Genomic DNA, 19,926 nt, shown 5'->3' with positions numbered 1-19,926 from the left:
TGTTTGTTTTTTTGAGACAGAGGCTCGTTCTGTTGCCCAGGCTAGAGCGCCATGGCATCAGCCTAGCTCACAGCAACCTCAAACTCCTGGGCTCAAGCGATCCTCCTGCCTCAGCCTCCCGAGTAGCTGGGACTACAGGCATGCGCCACCACGCCCGGCTAATTATATATATATATATATATAAAGGTGTCGCTCTTGCTCAGGCTGGTTTCGAACTCTTGACCTCGAGCAATCCGCCCACCTCGGCCTCCCAGAGTGCTAGGATTACAGGCGCTGCGTGAGCCACCACGCCCGGCCCAAGGCTGTGTTCTTAACCACAGTACTATGCTTTCTACCTCGAGGATTTCGAACTTTATCCTGTAGATAATGACACACAAAAAAAGAAGAGGGACAAAGTCTGGGTTTTTAGAAAGGTTCCTACTGGCAGTAGAGTAGAAAACGGACTGGAGAAGAGGAAAAATGACCTCTTCTAAAACAAAATTTGTTGACTCCCAAATTCTGGACTTAGGGCTGTGGGGGGATCCTCGTGTGACAGAATGGACTCATTCAGCAAGCCAGATGGCCAGGTGCCAGGGCAGGAGGCGTGACTGAAGAGTGAACAAGGCACAGAGGGTGGAAGTAGGAGCTCCTCGACACTCTGCTGCTTCTGCCTGTGGACGCTCGACTTCCGCCGCTGGCGGCCACCCGCAGGTAGTGGTGTTGAGCGCCGAGCTCCGAGAACAAAGCTAGGTGAGGGGCTGCTGGTGGCAGCGCAGTCTCGGTAGGCGGTATGAGTTTGGCTGGGGGCCGGGCCCCCCGGAAGACCGCTGGGAATCGGCTTTCTGGGCTCCTGGAGGCAGAGGAGGAAGATGAGTTCTACCAGACGACTTATGGGGGTTTCACAGAGGCAAGAGCTGGGCCCAGGAACAGGGAGGGAAGGAAACGAAGAGGAGTCCTGAAGGGAGAAACCCTGGACAAAGAAGAAGGGGGCGGGGAATGGAGGGGCGCTCTAGAAGCTGATAACTGCAGATGGCGTGGGCGAGTCGGGGCGATACAGTTGATTTCTAGAAGGGAGAGCCCTGGATGGGATTGGAGGGGTCAGGGAAGAAGCTCTCAGGAGGTACCCCAGAGTACGACAGAAACCGACTGTGTATTTCTCTAGTTGCATCTCTCACCGCACTTCCGACATCTAACATTACGCAGTGCACATAGTAGTCACTCAGTGTATGTATACTCTTTGGCTCACTGGCGGGTTATTCACCTAAGGTATACAAATGAACTGCTCCAGAAGTAGAGGAGTTTAGCCCACTCCTTTTTCAGCTTTTAAGTTTCAATTTAAATTTTTTTTTAGATAACTCTTCTTTGACTATCCTAAAAAAGTCTCCATTTATTTCTTTCATAGAACATATTTCAATTTGTAATTAAGATTTGTTTTGATTACTTGTTTATATTTTCCTATTGCACTGTAAAGTCTATAAAGTTAGAGATCTGTTTTGTTCAACATTATTGAACGCTGTTACGTTCAGCGTCTGGTCTAGGCTGGCACTTGCTTAATTTTTATTGATTGAATTTATCTGTTTATTACATATGTGTTGAACAGCCAGAGCATGCCATCGGTGGTAGGTTATGATAGGTTCTAGGGAAACAGAGAATATTAAAAACACTGCTCTGGGCGGAGCGTGGTGGCTCTTGCCTGTAAACCTAGCACTCTGGGAGGCTGAGGCTGGAGGATCACTCAAGGTCAGGAGTTCGAAAGCAGCCTGAGCAAGAGTGAGACCCGTCTCTACTAAAAATAGAAAGAAATTAATTGGCAAACTAAAAATATATTTAAAAAAGTTAGCTGGGCATAGTGGCATATGCCTGTAGTCCCAGCTACTTGGGAGGCTGAGGCAGGAGGATCGCTTGAGCCCAGGAGTTTGAGGTTGCTGTGAGTTAGGCTGACTGCGCGGCACTCTAGCTGGGACAACAGAGTAAGACTCTGTCTCAAAAAAACAAACAAACAAAAAAAAAACACTGCTCTGTCTTTAAATGTTCCATGCCCCAGTGGGGATACTGGTTGGGTTAACAGTCAGTTAAAATACTTTGTGATAAGGACTAAAACCATAGGTAAACATAGAGTGGTACATAACACATGTGAACCAGAGTTGTTGGTTGGGAGAGGCATCCCTAGGGGGATAATGTTTAAGCTGAAGGCAGTATGACAAATAACTCTTGGCTGGATGAAAAGCAGGGGGAGGAAAAACGATAGTCCCTGGAGGGGGTGGGGCAGAGTGTAAAAGGCATTGAGATTCTCATCTGGCACCTGCAAGTCTACTGTCATTCTCCAGAGACAGGATCCTTAAACTTTTTAAACAGGAGGCCAGTTCACTGTCCCTCAGACCGTTGGAGGGCCATCGAAGAGTGCGGTGCACATTCCACACGTGCACTGTGGGCCCTGGACGAGTTGGCTGCTAAGCAGGACAGGCAGCGGTGGCAAAAACACCAGGCGGGCGGGATAAATGTCCTCGGTGGGCCACCCACAGGCTGTAGTTTGAGGATGCCTGCTCCAGAGCATGGAGAATAAAGATTGGTAAGGCTGGAGGGAGTAGGCATGGGCCAGAACTTGTAGGGCCTCATGAGCCAGCCATATTAAGAAATTTTGCTTTTCATCCAGAAGAATGAAGAGTCACCAAAGTTCCATGATCAAATTTGTACTTTAGAAAAAATATTCTGTGATGAGAATGGTTTGAAGGGGGCAGTGGTGATAGAGAAACATGGACAGGCGGGTTCAAGAGAAATTAAAGAGGCCGGGCGCAGTGGCTCACGCCTGTAATCCTAGCACTCTGGGAGGCTGAGGTGGGAGGATTGTTTGCGCTCAGGAGTTCAAGACTAGCTTGAGCAAGAGCGAGACCCCGTCTCTACTAAAAATAGAAAGAAATTAGCTGGACAACTAAAAATATATAGAAAAAATTAGCTGGGCATGGTGGCGCATGCCTGTAGTCCCAGCTACTTGGAAGGCTAAGGCAGGAGGATCACTTGAGCCCAGGAGTTTGAGGTTGCTGTGAGCTAGGCTGATGCCATGGCACTCTAGCCCAGGCAACAGAGTGAGACTCTGTCTCAAAAAAAAGAGAAATTAAAGAAATAGAAGCCACAGGACTTGATGACTGTCTGGGGGGTAATTACTTACACAGCCCTAACCAACTAGTTTAAAATAGAACTTTCTCATCCCTCCTCTAAGGCTATTTTCCTATTCTTGTCATTTTACGAGTCGTTATTTAATATGTACCCTTCATGCTTCCAAAAAGGATTTAAGGAGGCTTACAATATAAACAAAAAGTAGAAACAGTAAAAATAGAGACAGATCAGAAGCAATTGTACCAGGAACCTAAGCTAAAATGGTAATAGCAATTGATATTAAATTTAACTGTGAGCTTCCTGGCAGCCAAACTCTGTATTTCTTTTTTTAGTAAGAAAGAAGCATACGTGTTCTTCAAGAGTGACAACTTATTCAGCATTAAATCCTAGGGAAAATTTATCATTATATAAGATGTATATAAAATAATGACTTTCGTAGATGATATAAAAATATCCAGTCATGTCTATTAATGACTTTCAATAAAAGCCAAAGCAGGCCGGGCGCGGTGGCTCGCGCCTGTAATCCTAGCTCTTGGGAGGCCGAGGCGGGCGGATTGCTCAAGGTCAGGAGTTCAGAACCAGCCTGAGCAAGAGCGAGACCCCGTCTCTACTAAAAATAGAAAGAAATTAATTGGCCAACTGATATATATATAAAAAAAATTAGCCGGGCATGGTGGCTCATGCCTGTAGTCCCAGCTACTCGGGAGGCTGAGGCAGAAGGATTGCTCGAGCCCAGGAGTTTGAGGTTGCTGTGAGCTAGGCTGACGCCACGGCACTCACTCTAGCCTGGACAACAAAGTGAGACTCTGTCTCAAAAAAAAAAAAAAAAAAGCCAAAGCAATGGTAGCAAATCCATAATTTAGCAAAAAGCATTTTGATTGGGCACTAAGCTAATGTGTGGTTGATCTGCTACCCTCTGGTGATATGGCTTAATACCAGATTAGAGCCGAGGGGATTAATGTGTTCCCAGGCTGTCTTTCACAAACATCAGTTGGGAGGAAATGATGGTCATCAGTACAAGATTAAACTCTGGCTGGCTTGGAGTGTCAACCATCTGTGTTAATTGCTTGCTTTGGCAGCGTATGTACCAAGATTAGCCTGTTATTTTGCATCATTGGTTGAAGAGAGCCACATGTTTGAGGTGCCACCCGGCCCAGTTGACTCCCCCTCCCCCAAGTGGTTTTTTTCTGGTTTTCTTTCCAGTGGGACTACAATTCTAGCCCTAAACTGTATCACCTCAGGTCTAGGCAGTACTTCAGGTTCTTTGGCCTATCCACCTCCAGAGCTTTCTGAAATACCACTTGTATATACTGTTACCCCTCCTTCAAATCTTCAGTGGCTCTCCATTATCCATAGTACCAGTACTCAACTGTTTTTCTGTCCCAACACACCTGAGGAATGACACGTATTTCTCTCAGTAACTTTAGTTTACCTCAACAATGATAATTAACTCTGGGACAAGTAAGGAGATAGAGAAGATTGAGAGTCACTGGCCTGCAGGTTAAAATCATAAGTTTATTAGCCTTACATTTAAGTTTCTCCATAAACCAATGCAACCTTCTTTTCAGATCTTACAGTTCTACAAGGCATCAATGTTGGAAGGAGGCTGTGCTGGAGCCAAAGGCAGTCAGCTAAAAAGGAGGCATCTTGCCAAAGATAAACCTGCTTTACTTAGGTCTAAATCCTTATTCCATAAATATACTGTACACATTATTGCTTCTGCACCTTTACTCTTGCTATTCTATCTGTCTGTGATTCCCTCTTCACTCTTGGCTGTCTAAATACTATCAGTGTTTTAAACCATGGCTCAAGTCCTCTTTATTCTTTAGAGTCTAAAGCAGGATTCAGCAAACTACAACCTGTGGGCCAAAGCTGGTCCACTGATTTAATCTGCCCTTAAGAGAAAAAGTTTCCTGACCCCTAACCTAAAGAATGAAACTCAAGGGTTTAGGTCTTCTCATACCACCAGCCCATAGCAAGTATGCCTCTTCCCCAATCTCCTGTAACATTTTATTGCCATTTGATACTTTATATATTATCTGGTGTTTCAACTTCTTTTTAAGATTGTTTCCTGTCCCCTTCACTAGACTGTGAGCCCTCTAAAGCAAACCGTAACCTTTTTGTTCTCCAGTACTTAACACGGTATATTGCAGGTAAAGGGCAATCAGTTAATGTTAGAAGGGGGTGGTGGTGGTGCTAGAGCCAAAGGCCATTAGCTGGAAAGGCATCTTGCTTGAGGAATATGAAGGGCTGGATTAGGAAGGAGAGTAGGGCAGCCCTTATCAGGAAAATGAAGATTCTTTCCCTCCTGAAGGGACATGAATGATTCTCATGCCAGCCTTCATTTCCCTGTGTCCTCAGGAATCAGGAGACGATGAGTATCAAGGGGACCAGTCAGACACAGAAGATGAGGTGGACTCTGACTTTGACATTGATGAAGGGGACGAACCATCCAGCGATGGAGAAGCAGAAGAGCCAAGAAGGAAGCGCCGAGTAGTCACCAAAGCCTATAAGGTGCATAGGAATCCTGGTTTTCTTGGATTTCTTTAATTTCTATTCTTCCTTTCATCAGGTCTCTACTCCCCAAAGCAGACCCATTTCCTACAATGCTAGTTTTCTCTTATGAAGATCCTCATCTTCTTTCTCCTTATCTTTTCTATTCCATGGTGTCTAATTCCAATCTGTCCCCAGGAGCCTCTCAAGAGCTTGAGACCTCGAAAGGTCAGCACCCCAGCTGGTAGCTCTCAGAAGGCCCGGGAAGAGAAGGCACTGCTACCTCTAGAATTACAGGATGATGGCTCTGACAGTAAGTAGGGATGTTGGGGTCAATTGACAAAATTGCAATATGATGATAAGTTAAAATATTGTATTGGTGTTAAATTTACTGATGTTGATAACTGTACTATGGTTATTTAAGGAAGATCCTTATTCTTAGGAAATACACATTGAAGTATTTAGGGGTAAAGGCCATGAAATGTGCAACTTTACTCTCAGATCATTCAGGAAAGAAAAACCACACAGAATACAAATGGGGCAAAATGTTAATAGTAGGTGATATGGATAAAAGATACATTGATATTCTTTCTATTATTGCAATTTTCTGTAAGCTTGAAATTATTTCCAAATATATAGGTAAATAAGTAAAATAAGTGAACATGATTTCAAAAATTTCTTCTCATCTGACTCTTCTCAGGTCGGAAGTCCATGCGTCAGTCTACAGCTGAGCATACACGACAGACATTCCTTCGGGTACAGGAGAGGCAAGGCCAGTCACGGCGGCGCAAGGGGCCCCACTGTGAGCGGCCACTGACCCAGGAGGAGCTGCTTAGGGAGGCCAAGATCACAGAAGAGCTCAACTTACGTTCACTGGGTCAGTCTGTGGTTTTAGTAAAAGTGGGTAGAGGGGCTGAGGAACCTGAGAAAAACCGTGACCTGGATGACCAGAGAACTGGAGAAGTTGAAATTTGGAACCAGGGAATCAGAAGAAAGAAATGGGAAGAGTAGTGATTAGGAGCAAAGGCCTAGGCAGTTCTGAGGGCTTTGAAGAACAAGCTATACTGAGGTACTTCAGTGTAAAATAAGAATTGTATAGAAATGAGTTCAAATCCTAGTTCTGCTATTCACTGGTTTTAAGACTGAAGCCATATTACTTAACCTATTTGCATCTTGCTTTCCTTGTTCACAAAATGGAGTGATAATATCAGTTTAATGATAATCATGAGAATGGAAGGTCAGTAGTTCGTTCATGAGATAAATTGCTTTAAAGTAAACATTCTTAAAAATCTCTTAATTTTATGTGCTATTAGGTAAAGAACAGTATAATATATTGTGCAAAAACATAACTTCTTTATAAAATAGAGTCTCAAACCATAAGAGGTATGTGAGAAATAGAGGGAACAGCAGATTCGTGCCTCCTATCACATGCTTTCTGGGGCATACTTTCATTAAGTAAAATAGCAGGTAGAATTACCTGTAGTATTTAGTATGTTATTTTTCTCTTTCTGAATCTGTTCTCTCTCTCTTTTTTTTTTTTTACCAAGCATATATAGCTGAACATGCATAAATCAATGTGATTTCACTGTAAAGTGGAAGATTATTTACCTAGAATATCTGGGACCCAACCCATTCCAGTTTAATGATACTTCTGAAATTTAGACAACTTTGCTCCAAAAGACCACAGTGACTGAGAAAAGATTTAGTTCAGCCCCATCTTAAGGATGTAGTCTTGTAACTCTTTTTTTTATTATCTTGGTGTTAAAATAGGACATATAATCTTTTTTTTGAAAGTTGGGGAGTGAGGAGGGAGTTCAGTTTCTTTTTTTTTTTTTTTTTTTTTTTGAGACATAGTCTCACTCTGTTGCCCTGCCCTGGGTGGAGTGCAGTGCTATCATCATAGCTCATTGCAATCTGACTCCTGAGCTCAAGTAAGTGATCCTCCTGCTTCAGCCTCCCAAGTAGCTGGGACTACAAGTGTACACCACAATGCCCAGCTAATTTTTCTATTTTCCGTAGAGACAGAGTCTCACTCTTGTTCAGGCTGGTTGCAAACTCCTGAGCTCAAGTAATCCTTCTGCCCTCGGCCTCCCAGAGTGCTAGGATTATAGGTGTGAGACACTGCACCCAGCCAGGGACATAAAATCTTTATCTATATAATAATAGCAATTCAGTATTTTAAAACAATAGGTATCTCTTAAAACATATACAGTAATGACTGAGAACCATCATAAGCAATGAGGTCACCTAATGTGACTGTAGTTACAATTTGCATCGTTTTTTTTTTTGTTTTTTTTTGAGACAGAGTCTCACTCTGATGCCCAGGCTAGAGTGCCGTGGCATCATCCTACCTCATAGCAACCTCAAAGTCCTGGGCTCAAGCAATCCTCCTGCCTCAGCCTCTCAAGTAGCTGGGACTACAGGCATGCGCCACCATGCCCGGCTAATATTTTCTATATATTTTTTAGTTGACCAATTAATTTCTTTCTATTTTTTGTAGAGATGTGGTCTCGCTCTTGCTCAGGCTGGTTTCAAACTCCTGACCTCGAGCGATCCTCCCGCCTCGGCCTCCCAGAGTGCTAGGATTACAGGCGTGAGCCACCACCCTGGCCACAATTTGCATCCTTTGTCCACATTTATTGGTTTGGGCCACTGTAAGGAGGGTGACTCCCAGGCTTCTGACATCAGTAATAGACATAGGAGACCCCGAAGGGGGAGCAGATCTGGCAGGGGAAAAAATAATAAATTAATTTTTGAGCATGTTGAATTTGAGGAGTCCGTGGTAGTTCATGCAGTGTGGAGAGGTCAGTTAAATATGCAAATCTTATGTTCCAACAAGAGATCTTGGCTAAAAATATATATCTGGAAGTCTTTAGAATATGAGGCAGGTCGCGGTGGCTCACGCCTGTAATCCTAGCACTCTGGGAGGCCGAGGCTCACGCCTGTAATCCTAGCACTCTGGGAGGCCGAGGCGGGCGGATTGCTCAAGGTCAGGAGTTCGAAACCAGCCTGAGCAAGAGCGAGACCCTGCCTCTACTATAAATAGAAAGAAATTAATTGGCCAACTAATATATATAGAAAAAAAAATTAGCCGGGCATGGTGGCGCAGCCCTGTAGTCCCAGCTACTCGGGAGGCTGGGGCAGAAGGATCGCTTGAGCCCAGGAGTTTGAGGTTGCTGTGAGCTAGGCTGACGCCATGGCACTCACTCTAGCCTGTGCAACAAAGTGAGACTCTGTCTCAAAAGAAAAAAAGAATATGGATGGTAATTGATGACATTGTAGTAGATCAGAACATATAGGGAGAAGCCATATAGTGAGAAAACAGAGGCCCAAGAGGGTCCTGCAGACACTATTTAATAAAATGTAATGGTTTCACACAAGAAGAGGAGCTTAGAATAGAACCTGAGGAGTCGCCAGGGAGTTTGAGAAATCCAGGAGAGTTTATGTTAAAAACACCAAGGAAAGAGAATGTTTCAAAAGAGACTTAACTGCTGGATACTACTGAGACACTGATTAATAGGAGAACTTACAAGTGCCCATTGGTTTTGGTAACATGGAGGTCAGAGATGACCTTATGGAGCATTTTTTGGGGACCAAGCCATATTAAAGTGGATTGGGGAGTGAAACTTTTTTATTTTTTATTTTTTTATTTATTTTTTTTTTTAAAAAGAGACGGGGTCTCGCTCTTGCTCAGGCTGGTTTTGAACTCCTGACCTTGAGCAATCCGCCCGCCTCGGCCTCCCAGAGAGCTAGGATTACAGGCGTGAGCCACCGCGCCCGGCCGGGAGTGAAACTTTTTAAGTTTGGCTGTGAAGGGTAGGAGAAGGAATAGAAACTATAGGGCAGTCTAAAATTAAGGTTGAACTGTTTTTATTTTATTGTATTCAGAGATGATAGAGATTACATCTTTGGTGAGAAACAACTGAGAGAGTTTAGAGATAGAGGAGAAAGAAAGGATATTAATAGTGAAGATTTTTGGAGAAGTAGGAAGCTGGGGTGGGAGCTAGAGCATGGTGGAGAAATTGGCCTAAGTTAAGAGGGAAGAAGGGAGAAAGGAAGGGTGGCTTATAGTTGGTAGGTTTCTAATCCAGAGCAGGACATTGCAGTGATTCTTATCTGATATCTTTTTCTCTGTGAAGAAAGCACTATCTGTCAAACATTGAGGATAGAGTTGGAACGTTGAGAGTGAGGATTATTTGAAATAGTTATTGAACCTGCTGAGGTTGGGACCATGAATTTATGTTTGTTCTAGTCTACTCTGTTGTGTAATTTTTCTCCACTAGCACTCCAGATCTGGGCAAGGGAGTTATTGATGAGAGAAAGACTAAAATGATAGTTGAGGAACCTAAGCTCAATTTTTTTTTTTTTTTTTTTTTTTTTTTGAGACAGAGTCTCACTCTGTTGCCTGGGCTAGAGTGCCATGGCATCAGCCTAGCTCACAGCAACCTCAAACTCCTGGGCTCAAGTGATTCTCCTGCCTCAACCTCCCAAGTAGCTGGGACTACAGGCATGTGCCACCATGCCCGGCTAATTTTTTATATATATATTTTTAGTTGGCCAATTAATTTCTTTCTATTTTTTTTAGTAGAGACAGGGGTCTTACTCTTGCTCAGGCTGGTTTCAAACTCTTTTTTTTTTTTTTTTTTTTGCCATGAGCTCCTAGTTTCTAATCAAACTCTTGACCTTGAGCGATCCACCTGCCTCGGCCTCCCAGGGTGCTAGGATTACAGGAGTGAGCCACCACGCCCAGCCCTAAGCTCAATTTAAAAAGGAAAATGATCAGGCTTGGTGGCTCATGCCTATCATCCTAGCACTCTGGGGGGCCAAGGTGGGAGGATCACTTGAGCTCAGAAGTTCAAGACCAGCCTGGGCACAAGTGAGACCCTGTCTGTACAAAAAATAGAAAAATTAGCCAGGCATGGTAGTGTGTGCCTGTAGTCCCAGCTACTTGGAAGGTTGAGGTGGGAGGATCACTTGAGCCCAGGAGTCTGAGGTTACAGTGAGCTATGATGATGTCACTGCCAGGGCAATAGAGCGAAACTGTCTCCAAAAAATTAAAAAACAAAAAGGAAAATGAAGGCTGGAAGGGGCTGATGGATAGAATGAGAATGCCCTAGAGATACTAAAGAAATAGAACAGAGTAGTGGAGTAGACAGACCTAAAGGATAGGATTTTGTGGTCAGAGCATGGGATGTATGATTGTTAATATTTCAGAGATGGGAAAGTTTCCAGGAATGACATATTCTAGGCTGTAGCTGTAGCATAATGGAATAACTAAAGTGTCATGGACAAAAAGGTTGTTAGATAATGGGGTGCTGAAGAAACCGTGGGGCTGGAGTGTTGAAGGGGCTACTTACATACACATTTTATTTTATTTTATTTTATTTTATTTTATTTTATTTTATTTTATTTTATTTTATTTATTTATTTATTTTTTTGAGACAGAATCTCACTGTGTTGCCCGGGCTAGAGTACCGTGGCATCAGCCTAGCTCATAGCAACCTCAAACTCCTGGGCTCAAGCAATCCTTCTGCCTCAGCCTCCCAAGTAGCTGGGACTACAGGCATGTGCCACCATGCCTGGCTAATTTTTTTCTCTATATTTTTAGTTGGCCAATTAATTTCTTTCTGTTTTTTTTTTTAGTAGAGATGGGGTCTTGCTCTTGCTCAGGCTGGTCTCGAACTCCTGACCTTGAGCAATCCACCCGCCTCAGCCTCCCAGAGTGCTAAGATTATAGGTGTGAGCCACCTTGCCCAGCCTACATGCACTTTTGCCGTCACTAAGGTGACCTAAGATGATAGGAGTTGGGGTGGAGAGAAAAAGTGGATAACACTGCCAAAGTCTTTAGTGAGTAAGGAAATGACTGTCATTAGGATACAGAAGTTAATCTAGACTGTTGGCACAAGTCTTAAAAGAGAAGGGAGTTTGCAGATGGGTGGGAGAGTAGTGATCTGAAAGCTGTGTCATGGGGCTCAATAGGACAAAGGAATATCTTGTGTGAGATGTAAGAGAATGAGCAGCCTCCACCAGAGAACTGCAGGGTGGAGTGATGGCCTCAGTGAATGACCAGGTTTCCGGTGGTAAGGCAAGTTGTGGAAGGAATTCTGAGTGAAGAGGCTTGAGGATATAAGTGAGCTATCTCACTATAGAGCAGGAGTTTGAGAGGGTATAGGGAAGTGTTCAGTAGGACAGGGGTTGGAATGTTGTCTCAAGGGAGAGAAAGCAATATTACCAACGTGAATTCAAGTTCAAGAGAAATCCTATCCCTGAAGATGTTTCCAGAGGACCCTTTTATGGTCAGACTTTAGAGGATTGCGTTCACCTTTCCCACCTTTAAGAAGGACACAGAAATTTGGGCTTCCTTCAGAGGAAAGGGATCAGGAATATTTTTGATCTATTTATTCATTAACAAATATTTATTGAGTGCCTGTAATGTGCAGAATGTTTTATGACCTTGATAATATGTAGGTAATGTGAGTCACAGTCACTGCCCTTAAGGAGGAGACATGTGAATTGCCATTAAGCAGTGTCACAGAAGCCAGGCAGGTAACATAAAGAGTGCAGCCAGCCAGGAGGATTGTGGTATAAATTGAAGAGAAGTGCCTGAAAGGAAGAACAATTACTCAGCTCAGCTAATTGTTGCCCTGTATGCAGACCCAGGATTCTCAGATTTTCTTGTTTATTAAGAGAGACTAGAAATCTCTATATTTAAATATAATTTCCTAATTCTTTCTTTCTTTATTTTTTTTTGAGACAGAGTCTTGCTTTGTTGCCCAGGCTAGAGTGAGTGCCCTGGCGTCAGCCTAGCTCACAGCAACCTCAAACTCCTGGGCTCAAGGAATCCTGCTGCCTCAGCCTCCCGAGTAGCTGGGACTATAGGGATATGCCACCATGCCCGCTCATTTTTTCTATATATATTAGTTGGCCAATTAATTTCTTTCTATTTATAGTAGATACAGGGTCTCGCTCTTGCTCAGGCTGGTTTCAAACTCCTGACCTCGAGCAATCCGCCCGCCTCGGCCTCCCAGAGTGCTAGGATTACAGGCATGAGCCACCGCGCCCGGCCAATTTCCTAATTCTTAAGTGTCAGCATCTAATTACATTTTTCTCTAAAACACTATATAGATCAAACACTTAAGTGCCAGCTAGCAACCTCTGCCATAAACAATAAGTACAGTAATAGAAGAGTATACTAGGGAAAGGGGTGGCAAAATTGAGGGAGTGACTGAAAACCATGCTGTATGAGGAATGGTTTAATGGAATGGGTGTTGTGATCAGCGTAGAGAAGACTCAGTAGAAATATGGACACTCATTTCAACTATTTAAAGAGCTATCACATGGAAGCCAGATTAGCATTTTGTCCTTTATGAGTTTAAAAGGTAAAACTGTCTTCAGGAATGTATTTCAGCTCAGAAGAGGAAAGAACTCTGTAACATTATAATATGCCATTTTGGATGAGAGTGAGTTCATAGAGCAGTTACAGAGGAGATTCTGGTATCTGGGGAATTAAGAAGCTCCTCATCAAAGGGTGCCTTCCAACACTGAGGTATTACTGGTCTGAGTGGGTGAGGGTCTGAGTGTACTTGAGAAATGAGGAGAAGAGAGTATGTTGAGAGGGGAAAGCAGAAACTTATGAAGTGGGAGATGTCAGAGGGCCTTAGGGGACTTTTCATAGTTGGCTCGGGTAGTTAGTTGGCAGTGACAGCCTGGAAGATAATTGAGAGATCATGGGAGGGATAGAACCATCATGTGGGAAAAGGGGAACCTCTGACCATCCATCCCATCTTTCCTTCCTTTGACCCTGAAGAGACATATGAACGGCTGGAGGCTGACAAAAAGAAGCAGGTTCATAAGAAGCGGAAGTGCCCTGGGCCCATAATCACCTATCATTCAGTGACAGTGCCGCTTGTTGGGGAGCTGGGCCCCAAGGAAGAGACTGTTGATATAGAAGGGTAAGTGAATCTTGGGGGAAAAGAGAATCCGTCGTCAGCTCATGTTCTCTCAGCCCCATCTCACTTGCTTTCCTCACATGGCTCTCCCTAACTGTTGGATTTCTTTCAGATTCCTTCCTCCCTTCAGCTCATTTCTTTCTTAATCCCTTTTCATTTAGCCTTGTTCTTCAACTCTTTCTTTTCCCTTCTAGCCTAGCTTCTTTTCCCCCTATTATTTAGTAGGTTCTCTCGGAATGTTCTCACCACTGTGCCTTCATTTTCTCTTTCCTCATCTTGCTGATTTCTTTCTTTCTTTATCTGTTGTCTTCTCTCCCCAGCTTTTTGTGTTTTTCTCTGTCTTTTGCCCTCAGACTTGATCCTGCTCCCATGGCTTCTGCGTTGACTCCCCATGCTGGAACTGGACCTGTCATCCCCCCTGGTCGCTGCTCACGTACCTTCATCACTTTTAGTGATGATGCAACATTTGAGGAATGGTTTCCCCAAGGACGTCCCCCAAAGGTCCCTGTTCGGGAGGTCTGCCCAGTGACCCATCGTCCAGCCCTATACCGGGACCCTGTTACAGACATACCCTATGCAACTGCTCGAGCCTTCAAGATCATCCGTGAGGCCTACAAGAAGTACATTACTGCCCACGGACTGCCACCCACTGCCTCGGCCCTGGGCCCTGGCCCACCACCTCCTGATCCCCTGCCTGGCTCTGGGCCCCGAGCCTTGCGCCAGAAAATTGTCATCAAATGAAGAGATGTGTAGTCCTTACAAACCTCTTTTTGGCCCTTACTTGGGCCTCTTGACGTTCCTTCTCTTCTTGCTTCTCCCCTTGTCACCTCTGTTCTTTGCCCAACCCTTTTCTATATTTCTTTCTTGATCTTTTCCCCTAGTTCCCACTGGTTTTGTTGTGTTTTTTAATCTAATAAAATAGAAAGATCCCTTTTGTCCGGTGTGCAATGTAGAGTTGGGAACAAGAAGTATTTGTGAATGTGTGAATATATATGGATGGGTCTTTGTATTTACTTAATAGCATTTATTATAATCTGTCCTTTTTAAATTATAAAGTATTCATTACTCTAACTAGATTATAAATGCCTTAAAATTAGACACCAAAAGAAAATCCTTACATTGACCTTTATATCATCTTATATTCACTGCTTTGACTATAGCAGACATCAAATAAGTACCGACGGCCTGATTCTAGTCGAACTCCAGTGTCTAGGACTCTGCCTTGTAAGAAAAGAAGGGGAGGAGGTGCCATGGCTGTTAATGGCCACTAGAGGCTCTCAGGGCTGGGCAGGGTATGGGGGCTGTGTATATGTGATCTCCCACTACCCCCCACCTGGCCAGAGCTAAAATAATAAAATGCTGAGCTCACTGTGCCCCCACCCTTTCCCCCGGCACTGGGCTCCTCCTGCTGCCAGGACAGTGCTCCAGTAGAACAGACGGACCAACCAACAGGGGGAAGTGAGAAGGGAGGTGGCCACAGGACTGGTAGGTGGGGAAGGCAGGGGGCTTATGGGCAAGAGCCTGGTGGGAGATGGGAGGAGAAGAATGGCTCCTGTGGGGAATGATACGGAGTATGTCTCTGTCTCTGTCTCTGTCAGTGTATGTCTCTGCCACTGTCTGATCCCTTAACTGTGTATAATTTACATTGTCAATGTGTCACACACTTTATAGATCTTTCATATTCTGCATGATGTATATGTGTAGCTTGTATTTTTTATATTGTAAAAGATTGTGCAAGTTTAATCTTCCCACTGTTTTTAGAGAAATTTTACCCCATTTAGAAGGCATTTCCCACCCATTGGTCTGGTGTCACCTTCCTATCCAAAGCTAGGGACAAATTATGGGGACTGTCGCTTCTCCTGAGGCCTTACCACATTTCCCCCAATCTGAAAGTTCCATAGCTTTTCTGAGCCTTGCTTTCCCTTAGGATTTAGAATTTTAGCATATAAAGAAAGTGAAATCTTGATCCCCCACAATAAAAGCGGAAATTAGGGTAGGGTAAGAGATTGTTTCTTCCTCCCCACCTCCAGTTTTTCTTGCTTTCTTTAACCAGTTTAGGGAAAAGGCTGGATTATGGGAAAGAGAGAAGGAATTTCCCTGAAGCTCTGTGTCTCCCCCTTAACCCCTTTCAATAGGACCTGGGCAAGGGGCCAGCTGTGTTGGCAGGGCTTCCAGCAGCTGTGCTAGGGCAAGAGGCACTGCAGGCTGAGGTTATATGGGAGGGGTACTACGAGGACTTCTCCGTCATACAGTGGGGAGACAACCCCAGCTTGGATGCCTGGGATCCCCATCCAGAGTGGCTGGAAGCTGGGGAAGCAGGAAGAAGGAGACTCTGGTTCTAACCGTAAACAACCTAACCTTCCCCTGTCCTCCCATCTCCAACTAGATTTCTAACCTCCAAGGTATCCAATTCAGTGTTCTGCCCCCAGCTGGTTTCTGTGTCCCTACTGTGTCCATGTCCAACCACTTTTCTCATGTCCCCCAGGCTCTGTGAGTGCCACACATTGGGGAGGGGGTAGGGGCCATCATGTCATCATATCAGAAGGAACTGGAGAAATACAGAGACATAGATGAAGATGAGATCCTAAGAACCTTGAGCCCTGAGGAGCTAGAGCAGCTGGACTGCGAGCTACAGGAGATGGACCCTGAGGTAGGGGCTCTAGCACAGAGCACCAGGGGCAGTCCCAGGCATTTGGGAAGGGTGTTGGGGTCTGGGTGGCTGAGATCAGGGCTACCTACAGGACCTGGAGTCCCAAGAGGGCCAGGAAAAAGGGGTCTGGAGATGTTTTAGGGAGCCCTAGAAGTACCCCAGGTCAGAGGGGAGGTCTGACTTGCTCCCCAAAACTCATCCCTAAGAACATGCTCCTGCCAGCTGGACTAAGACAACGTGACCAGACAAAGAAGAGCCCAACGGGGCCTCTGGACCGAGAGGCCCTTTTGCAGTACCTGGAGCAGCAGGCACTAGAAGTCAAAGAGCGTGATGACTTGGTGCCCTTCACAGGCGAGAAGAAGGGTATGGGGACCCCGACATCCATGCCTCCCAGAACCCAAGTGGCTGTCTCTCACATGTACCCCCTCCTCCTCCAGCTTCACTCTCGGCCTTCCAGCTCCTAGCTGCCCAGGGACTTGAATGTTCTGACACTTGCATGCCAACTTGCATTCTTCAGTTCTTATGAGGGATCAGAACACTCAGGCTTTCCAGTGTTCCCTAGTGACCCAGCATTCTACCTCCTGGAGAAGGAAAGGAAGCCAGAGGCCAGGAACTTGGAAGAAATTACCTCTACCTGAACCATCCTTCATCTCCTCATCAGGGAAACCCTATATTCAGCCCAAGAGGGAAATCCCAGCACAGGAGCAGATCACCCTGGAGCCTGAACTGGAGGAAGCACTGGCGCATGCCACAGATGCTGAAATGTGTGATATTGCAGGTGGGCAGCTGTGGGTAGCTGGAGGGTGGGAAGATTAGGATGTAGGGACTAGTGAGGAAGGCCCTGAACCAGGACATAGATGTCTGTCTCACTGTCTCAGGCAGTGAGTTTATAGTTTTCTTACTTATTTTTGTTTATATATATATATATATATATATATATTTAACATATATATGTTTATATATATGTTTTATATATATTTTTTTGTTTATATATATATATTTATATAACTTATATTTAATAAGTTAACATCTTGAACAATTTTCCAGGGATTGTAAGAGCAAATAAAAGTGGAGCTATATTGGCTGAAATCAGTTCTCTGCAGACTCCTTTACCTTCTAGTGGTGCCTTAGGGACCTTCCTATAGCCCTTCCTCAATGTTTTAGAAACTACTGCCTTAGGCAGTTTATAGAAGGGACCCCTGGGGCTGAGGGTGGGTGGAAAACCTTTTTGGAAGAATGGAAGTGGTCAGACTTTAAAATTGTACCAGATTCACAATGAGGTAGTAAGGGGGTTAGAAAAGGTCCCTTCTCATTCCCTGTGCTACCTCTGCTTACCCTCTCCAGCAATTCTGGGCATGTACACACTGATGAGCAACAAGCAATACTATGATGCCATCTGCAGTGGAGAAATCTGCAACACCGAAGGCATTAGCAGTGAGTGTGTTTGGGAAGCGTGGTCCCTAGGGCTCTGGGCAGGCAGTCCCATAGTTTGGGAAAAGGTAGCAAAGAGTAAAGCAATGAATCCAGCAGAGGACATGTTGCATGAGTGATAAGAGAACCAATGGGGAGGAGATTGTGGGGGACATGTTGGGGTTCCCTTCCTGTACTCACCCACTAGGTGTGGTACAGCCTGACAAGTATAAGCCAGTGCCGGATGAACCCCCAAATCCCACAAACATTGAGGAGATACTAAAGAAGGTTCGAAGCAATGACAAGGAGCTAGAGGAGGTGAACCTCAATAACATACAGGTATTTGACTCCCATCCTCCAAACAGTAACACCAGGATAACTCTGCTGACATATGAGAGTCCTTAGCCCACTATCTCCTATTCTCCTCTGATAGGACATCCCAATACCCATGCTAAGTGAGCTGTGTGAGGCAATGAAGACAAATACCTATGTTCGGAGCTTCAGTCTGGTGGCCACAAGGAGTGGTGACCCCATTGCCAATGTAAGGCTAGTTGAGGTCGCCAGCCCTCTCCCCACACATTACCCCTGGAAGGGCTGTCATAAAGGGTTGTGCTAGGGGATCCTATTCCCATCATGCCTTCTTAGGGCAGCCCTCCTGAAGACTCCAATCCTCAGTCCTTTGGATAACAACTCTGAAATTCTGAGATCATTTTCCCAAAGGGCTACAACCCTTTCTAACACCCCCAACTCCTCTGCACACTTAATTTCCCTGCTTTCCCTTACTACCTACCCTCACTTCTGTCTCCCGCTAGCCCCACTTACAGCTCCTCCAGGACTCTTCTCAAAGAGCTGTGTTTCCCTCTTGCTTCTGTTCTTTCTCTCCTCAGTCATCTGTGAAACTCCCCTAATCCTAACCCAAGTCCCTACTACCCAGGCGGTGGCTGACATGTTGCGTGAGAATCGTAGCCTTCAGAGCCTGAACATTGAATCCAACTTCATTAGCAGCACAGGGCTTATGGCTGTACTGAAGGCAGTTCGGGAAAATGCCACACTCACCGAGCTCCGTGTAGACAACCAGGTCAGTGTTCCCTTCCCCTGGTCTTAGCATTCAGCTAATACTCATTTAGCCTCTTCCCTGAGCCAGCTGCTAGGGCAGCTATCTTACTTAATCTCATTTGAATTCTCCTCTTGATTGTCTCTATGAGAGGAGCAAAGTCAGCACCTTCCTTCACCCACTTTGGAGCCTCCCAAAGTGGTCTGTGGTATGGGATGGTGAACAACCCAAAGAGGGTGACCGACAGCTTTTGCCTCTCCCTCCCCCAGCGTCAGTGGCCTGGTGATGCAGTGGAGATGGAGATGGCCACCGTGCTAGAGCAGTGTCCCTCCATTGTCCGCTTTGGCTACCACTTTACACAGCAGGGGCCACGAGCTCGGGCAGCCCAGGCCATGACCAGGAACAATGAACTACGTGAGTAAACTCCAGACATCATGTGTGAAGAAGAAAGAGAGCAAGGAAGTATGGAAATGGGTGGATCCTTCTGAAAGCAGACATACTGACAAACAGCCTTGGGTGTTACCAAAGAGATATTCACATGAAAAGTTCAAATCCCATGAATGATCAGAAGATAGATAGAAAAGTCCCCCTGCCCCAAATATATACCAGTAGAGAAGTGGAAAAGAAGCTAGACATAATAATGTTTATTTGTTTATTTGTGGTATGGTTTCTTGCTAATGCAGGATGGGCCTGTCAGGTGGCCTAAGACACTACCACTTTATGAGTCTGGCTAAGGAACTGGAAAGGAGAAAAGTACCTTTGCAGAAAGCAGGAGCTAGAACAAATACTTATATTTACTCTTCCTCCTTTATAGGTCGCCAGCAAAAGAAGAGATAACATTACCTTTACCAACTAGAGCTGGGAGCACTGGACACTTAAATCCTCATCTATCCCCCTTTCCTGTAAATAAAAGCCCTCTGTCCACTCTGCATGCCTTCTTCCTTGGGCTTTGGCGTGGGAATCTTGGCGCTAACCCCCAAGGGTTACTGCCAGTTCATCAGGGGATTATTTATACTCTGGGGATCAGCAGGCAGAGAGGTTCAGGTTACTAGGAAGAGGTGGGTGGGGGAGCTCCCTCCCTTGGTGTTCCCCATAACCCTGCCAATGCCTTTATTCTCTTCTACTTTCACAGGGTATTTCTCAGCCTATTTCCAGATGTGGCCAGCCCCCCCCCCCAAGTGCCTACCCAGTAGCCCTCATGTGATATGAAAGGCAAAAGGACTTTTTGAGTGGAGGTAGGGAAGGAAGCAGACAACATGAAGGGCAAAGACCTCTTT

General features: G+C 45.0%; 2 protein-coding genes across 2 annotated transcripts; both read left to right on the top strand.

The window, feature by feature from the left end:
* Nucleotides 1–673: 673 nt before the first annotated feature.
* Nucleotides 674–14,469, top strand: VPS72 (vacuolar protein sorting 72 homolog). Its single transcript, XM_012767551.2, has 6 exons — nt 674–886; nt 5,455–5,607; nt 5,785–5,899; nt 6,287–6,463; nt 13,394–13,538; nt 13,889–14,469. The coding sequence occupies exons 1-6, from the start codon at nt 770–772 to the stop codon at nt 14,274–14,276; spliced, it is 1,095 nt and encodes a 364-aa protein (XP_012623005.1). The 5' UTR covers nt 674–769; the 3' UTR covers nt 14,277–14,469.
* A 415-nt stretch (nt 14,470–14,884) lies between these two features.
* TMOD4 (tropomodulin 4) lies at nt 14,885–19,574 on the top strand. Its single transcript, XM_012767552.2, has 10 exons — nt 14,885–15,020; nt 16,021–16,185; nt 16,392–16,548; nt 16,847–16,963; nt 17,530–17,619; nt 17,804–17,934; nt 18,029–18,136; nt 18,530–18,673; nt 18,919–19,063; nt 19,464–19,574. Exons 2-10 carry the CDS (start codon nt 16,063–16,065, stop codon nt 19,484–19,486), a joined length of 1,038 nt encoding a protein of 345 aa, XP_012623006.1. The 5' UTR covers nt 14,885–15,020; nt 16,021–16,062; the 3' UTR covers nt 19,487–19,574.
* The last annotated feature ends 352 nt before the right edge of the window (nt 19,575–19,926 follow it).

The sequence above is a fragment of the Microcebus murinus genome, chromosome 2, assembly GCF_040939455.1.
Source record: "Microcebus murinus isolate Inina chromosome 2, M.murinus_Inina_mat1.0, whole genome shotgun sequence".
Lineage (NCBI taxonomy): Eukaryota > Metazoa > Chordata > Mammalia > Primates > Cheirogaleidae > Microcebus > Microcebus murinus.
This window is presented reverse-complemented; position numbering and strand designations above follow the sequence as displayed.

Coding starts and splice junctions, on each gene's coding strand:
- VPS72 (XM_012767551.2), top strand. CDS start 770: ATGAGTTTGGCTGGGGGCCGGGCCCCCCGGAAGACCGCTGGGAATCGG. Junction 887..5,454: donor CTTATGGGGGTTTCACAGAG/GCAAGAGCTGGG, acceptor CTGTGTCCTCAG/GAATCAGGAGACGATGAGTA. Junction 5,900..6,286: donor ACAGGATGATGGCTCTGACA/GTAAGTAGGGAT, acceptor GACTCTTCTCAG/GTCGGAAGTCCATGCGTCAG.
- TMOD4 (XM_012767552.2), top strand. CDS start 16,063: ATGTCATCATATCAGAAGGAACTGGAGAAATACAGAGACATAGATGAA. Junction 16,186..16,391: donor TACAGGAGATGGACCCTGAG/GTAGGGGCTCTA, acceptor CTCATCCCTAAG/AACATGCTCCTGCCAGCTGG. Junction 17,620..17,803: donor CAACACCGAAGGCATTAGCA/GTGAGTGTGTTT, acceptor CTCACCCACTAG/GTGTGGTACAGCCTGACAAG.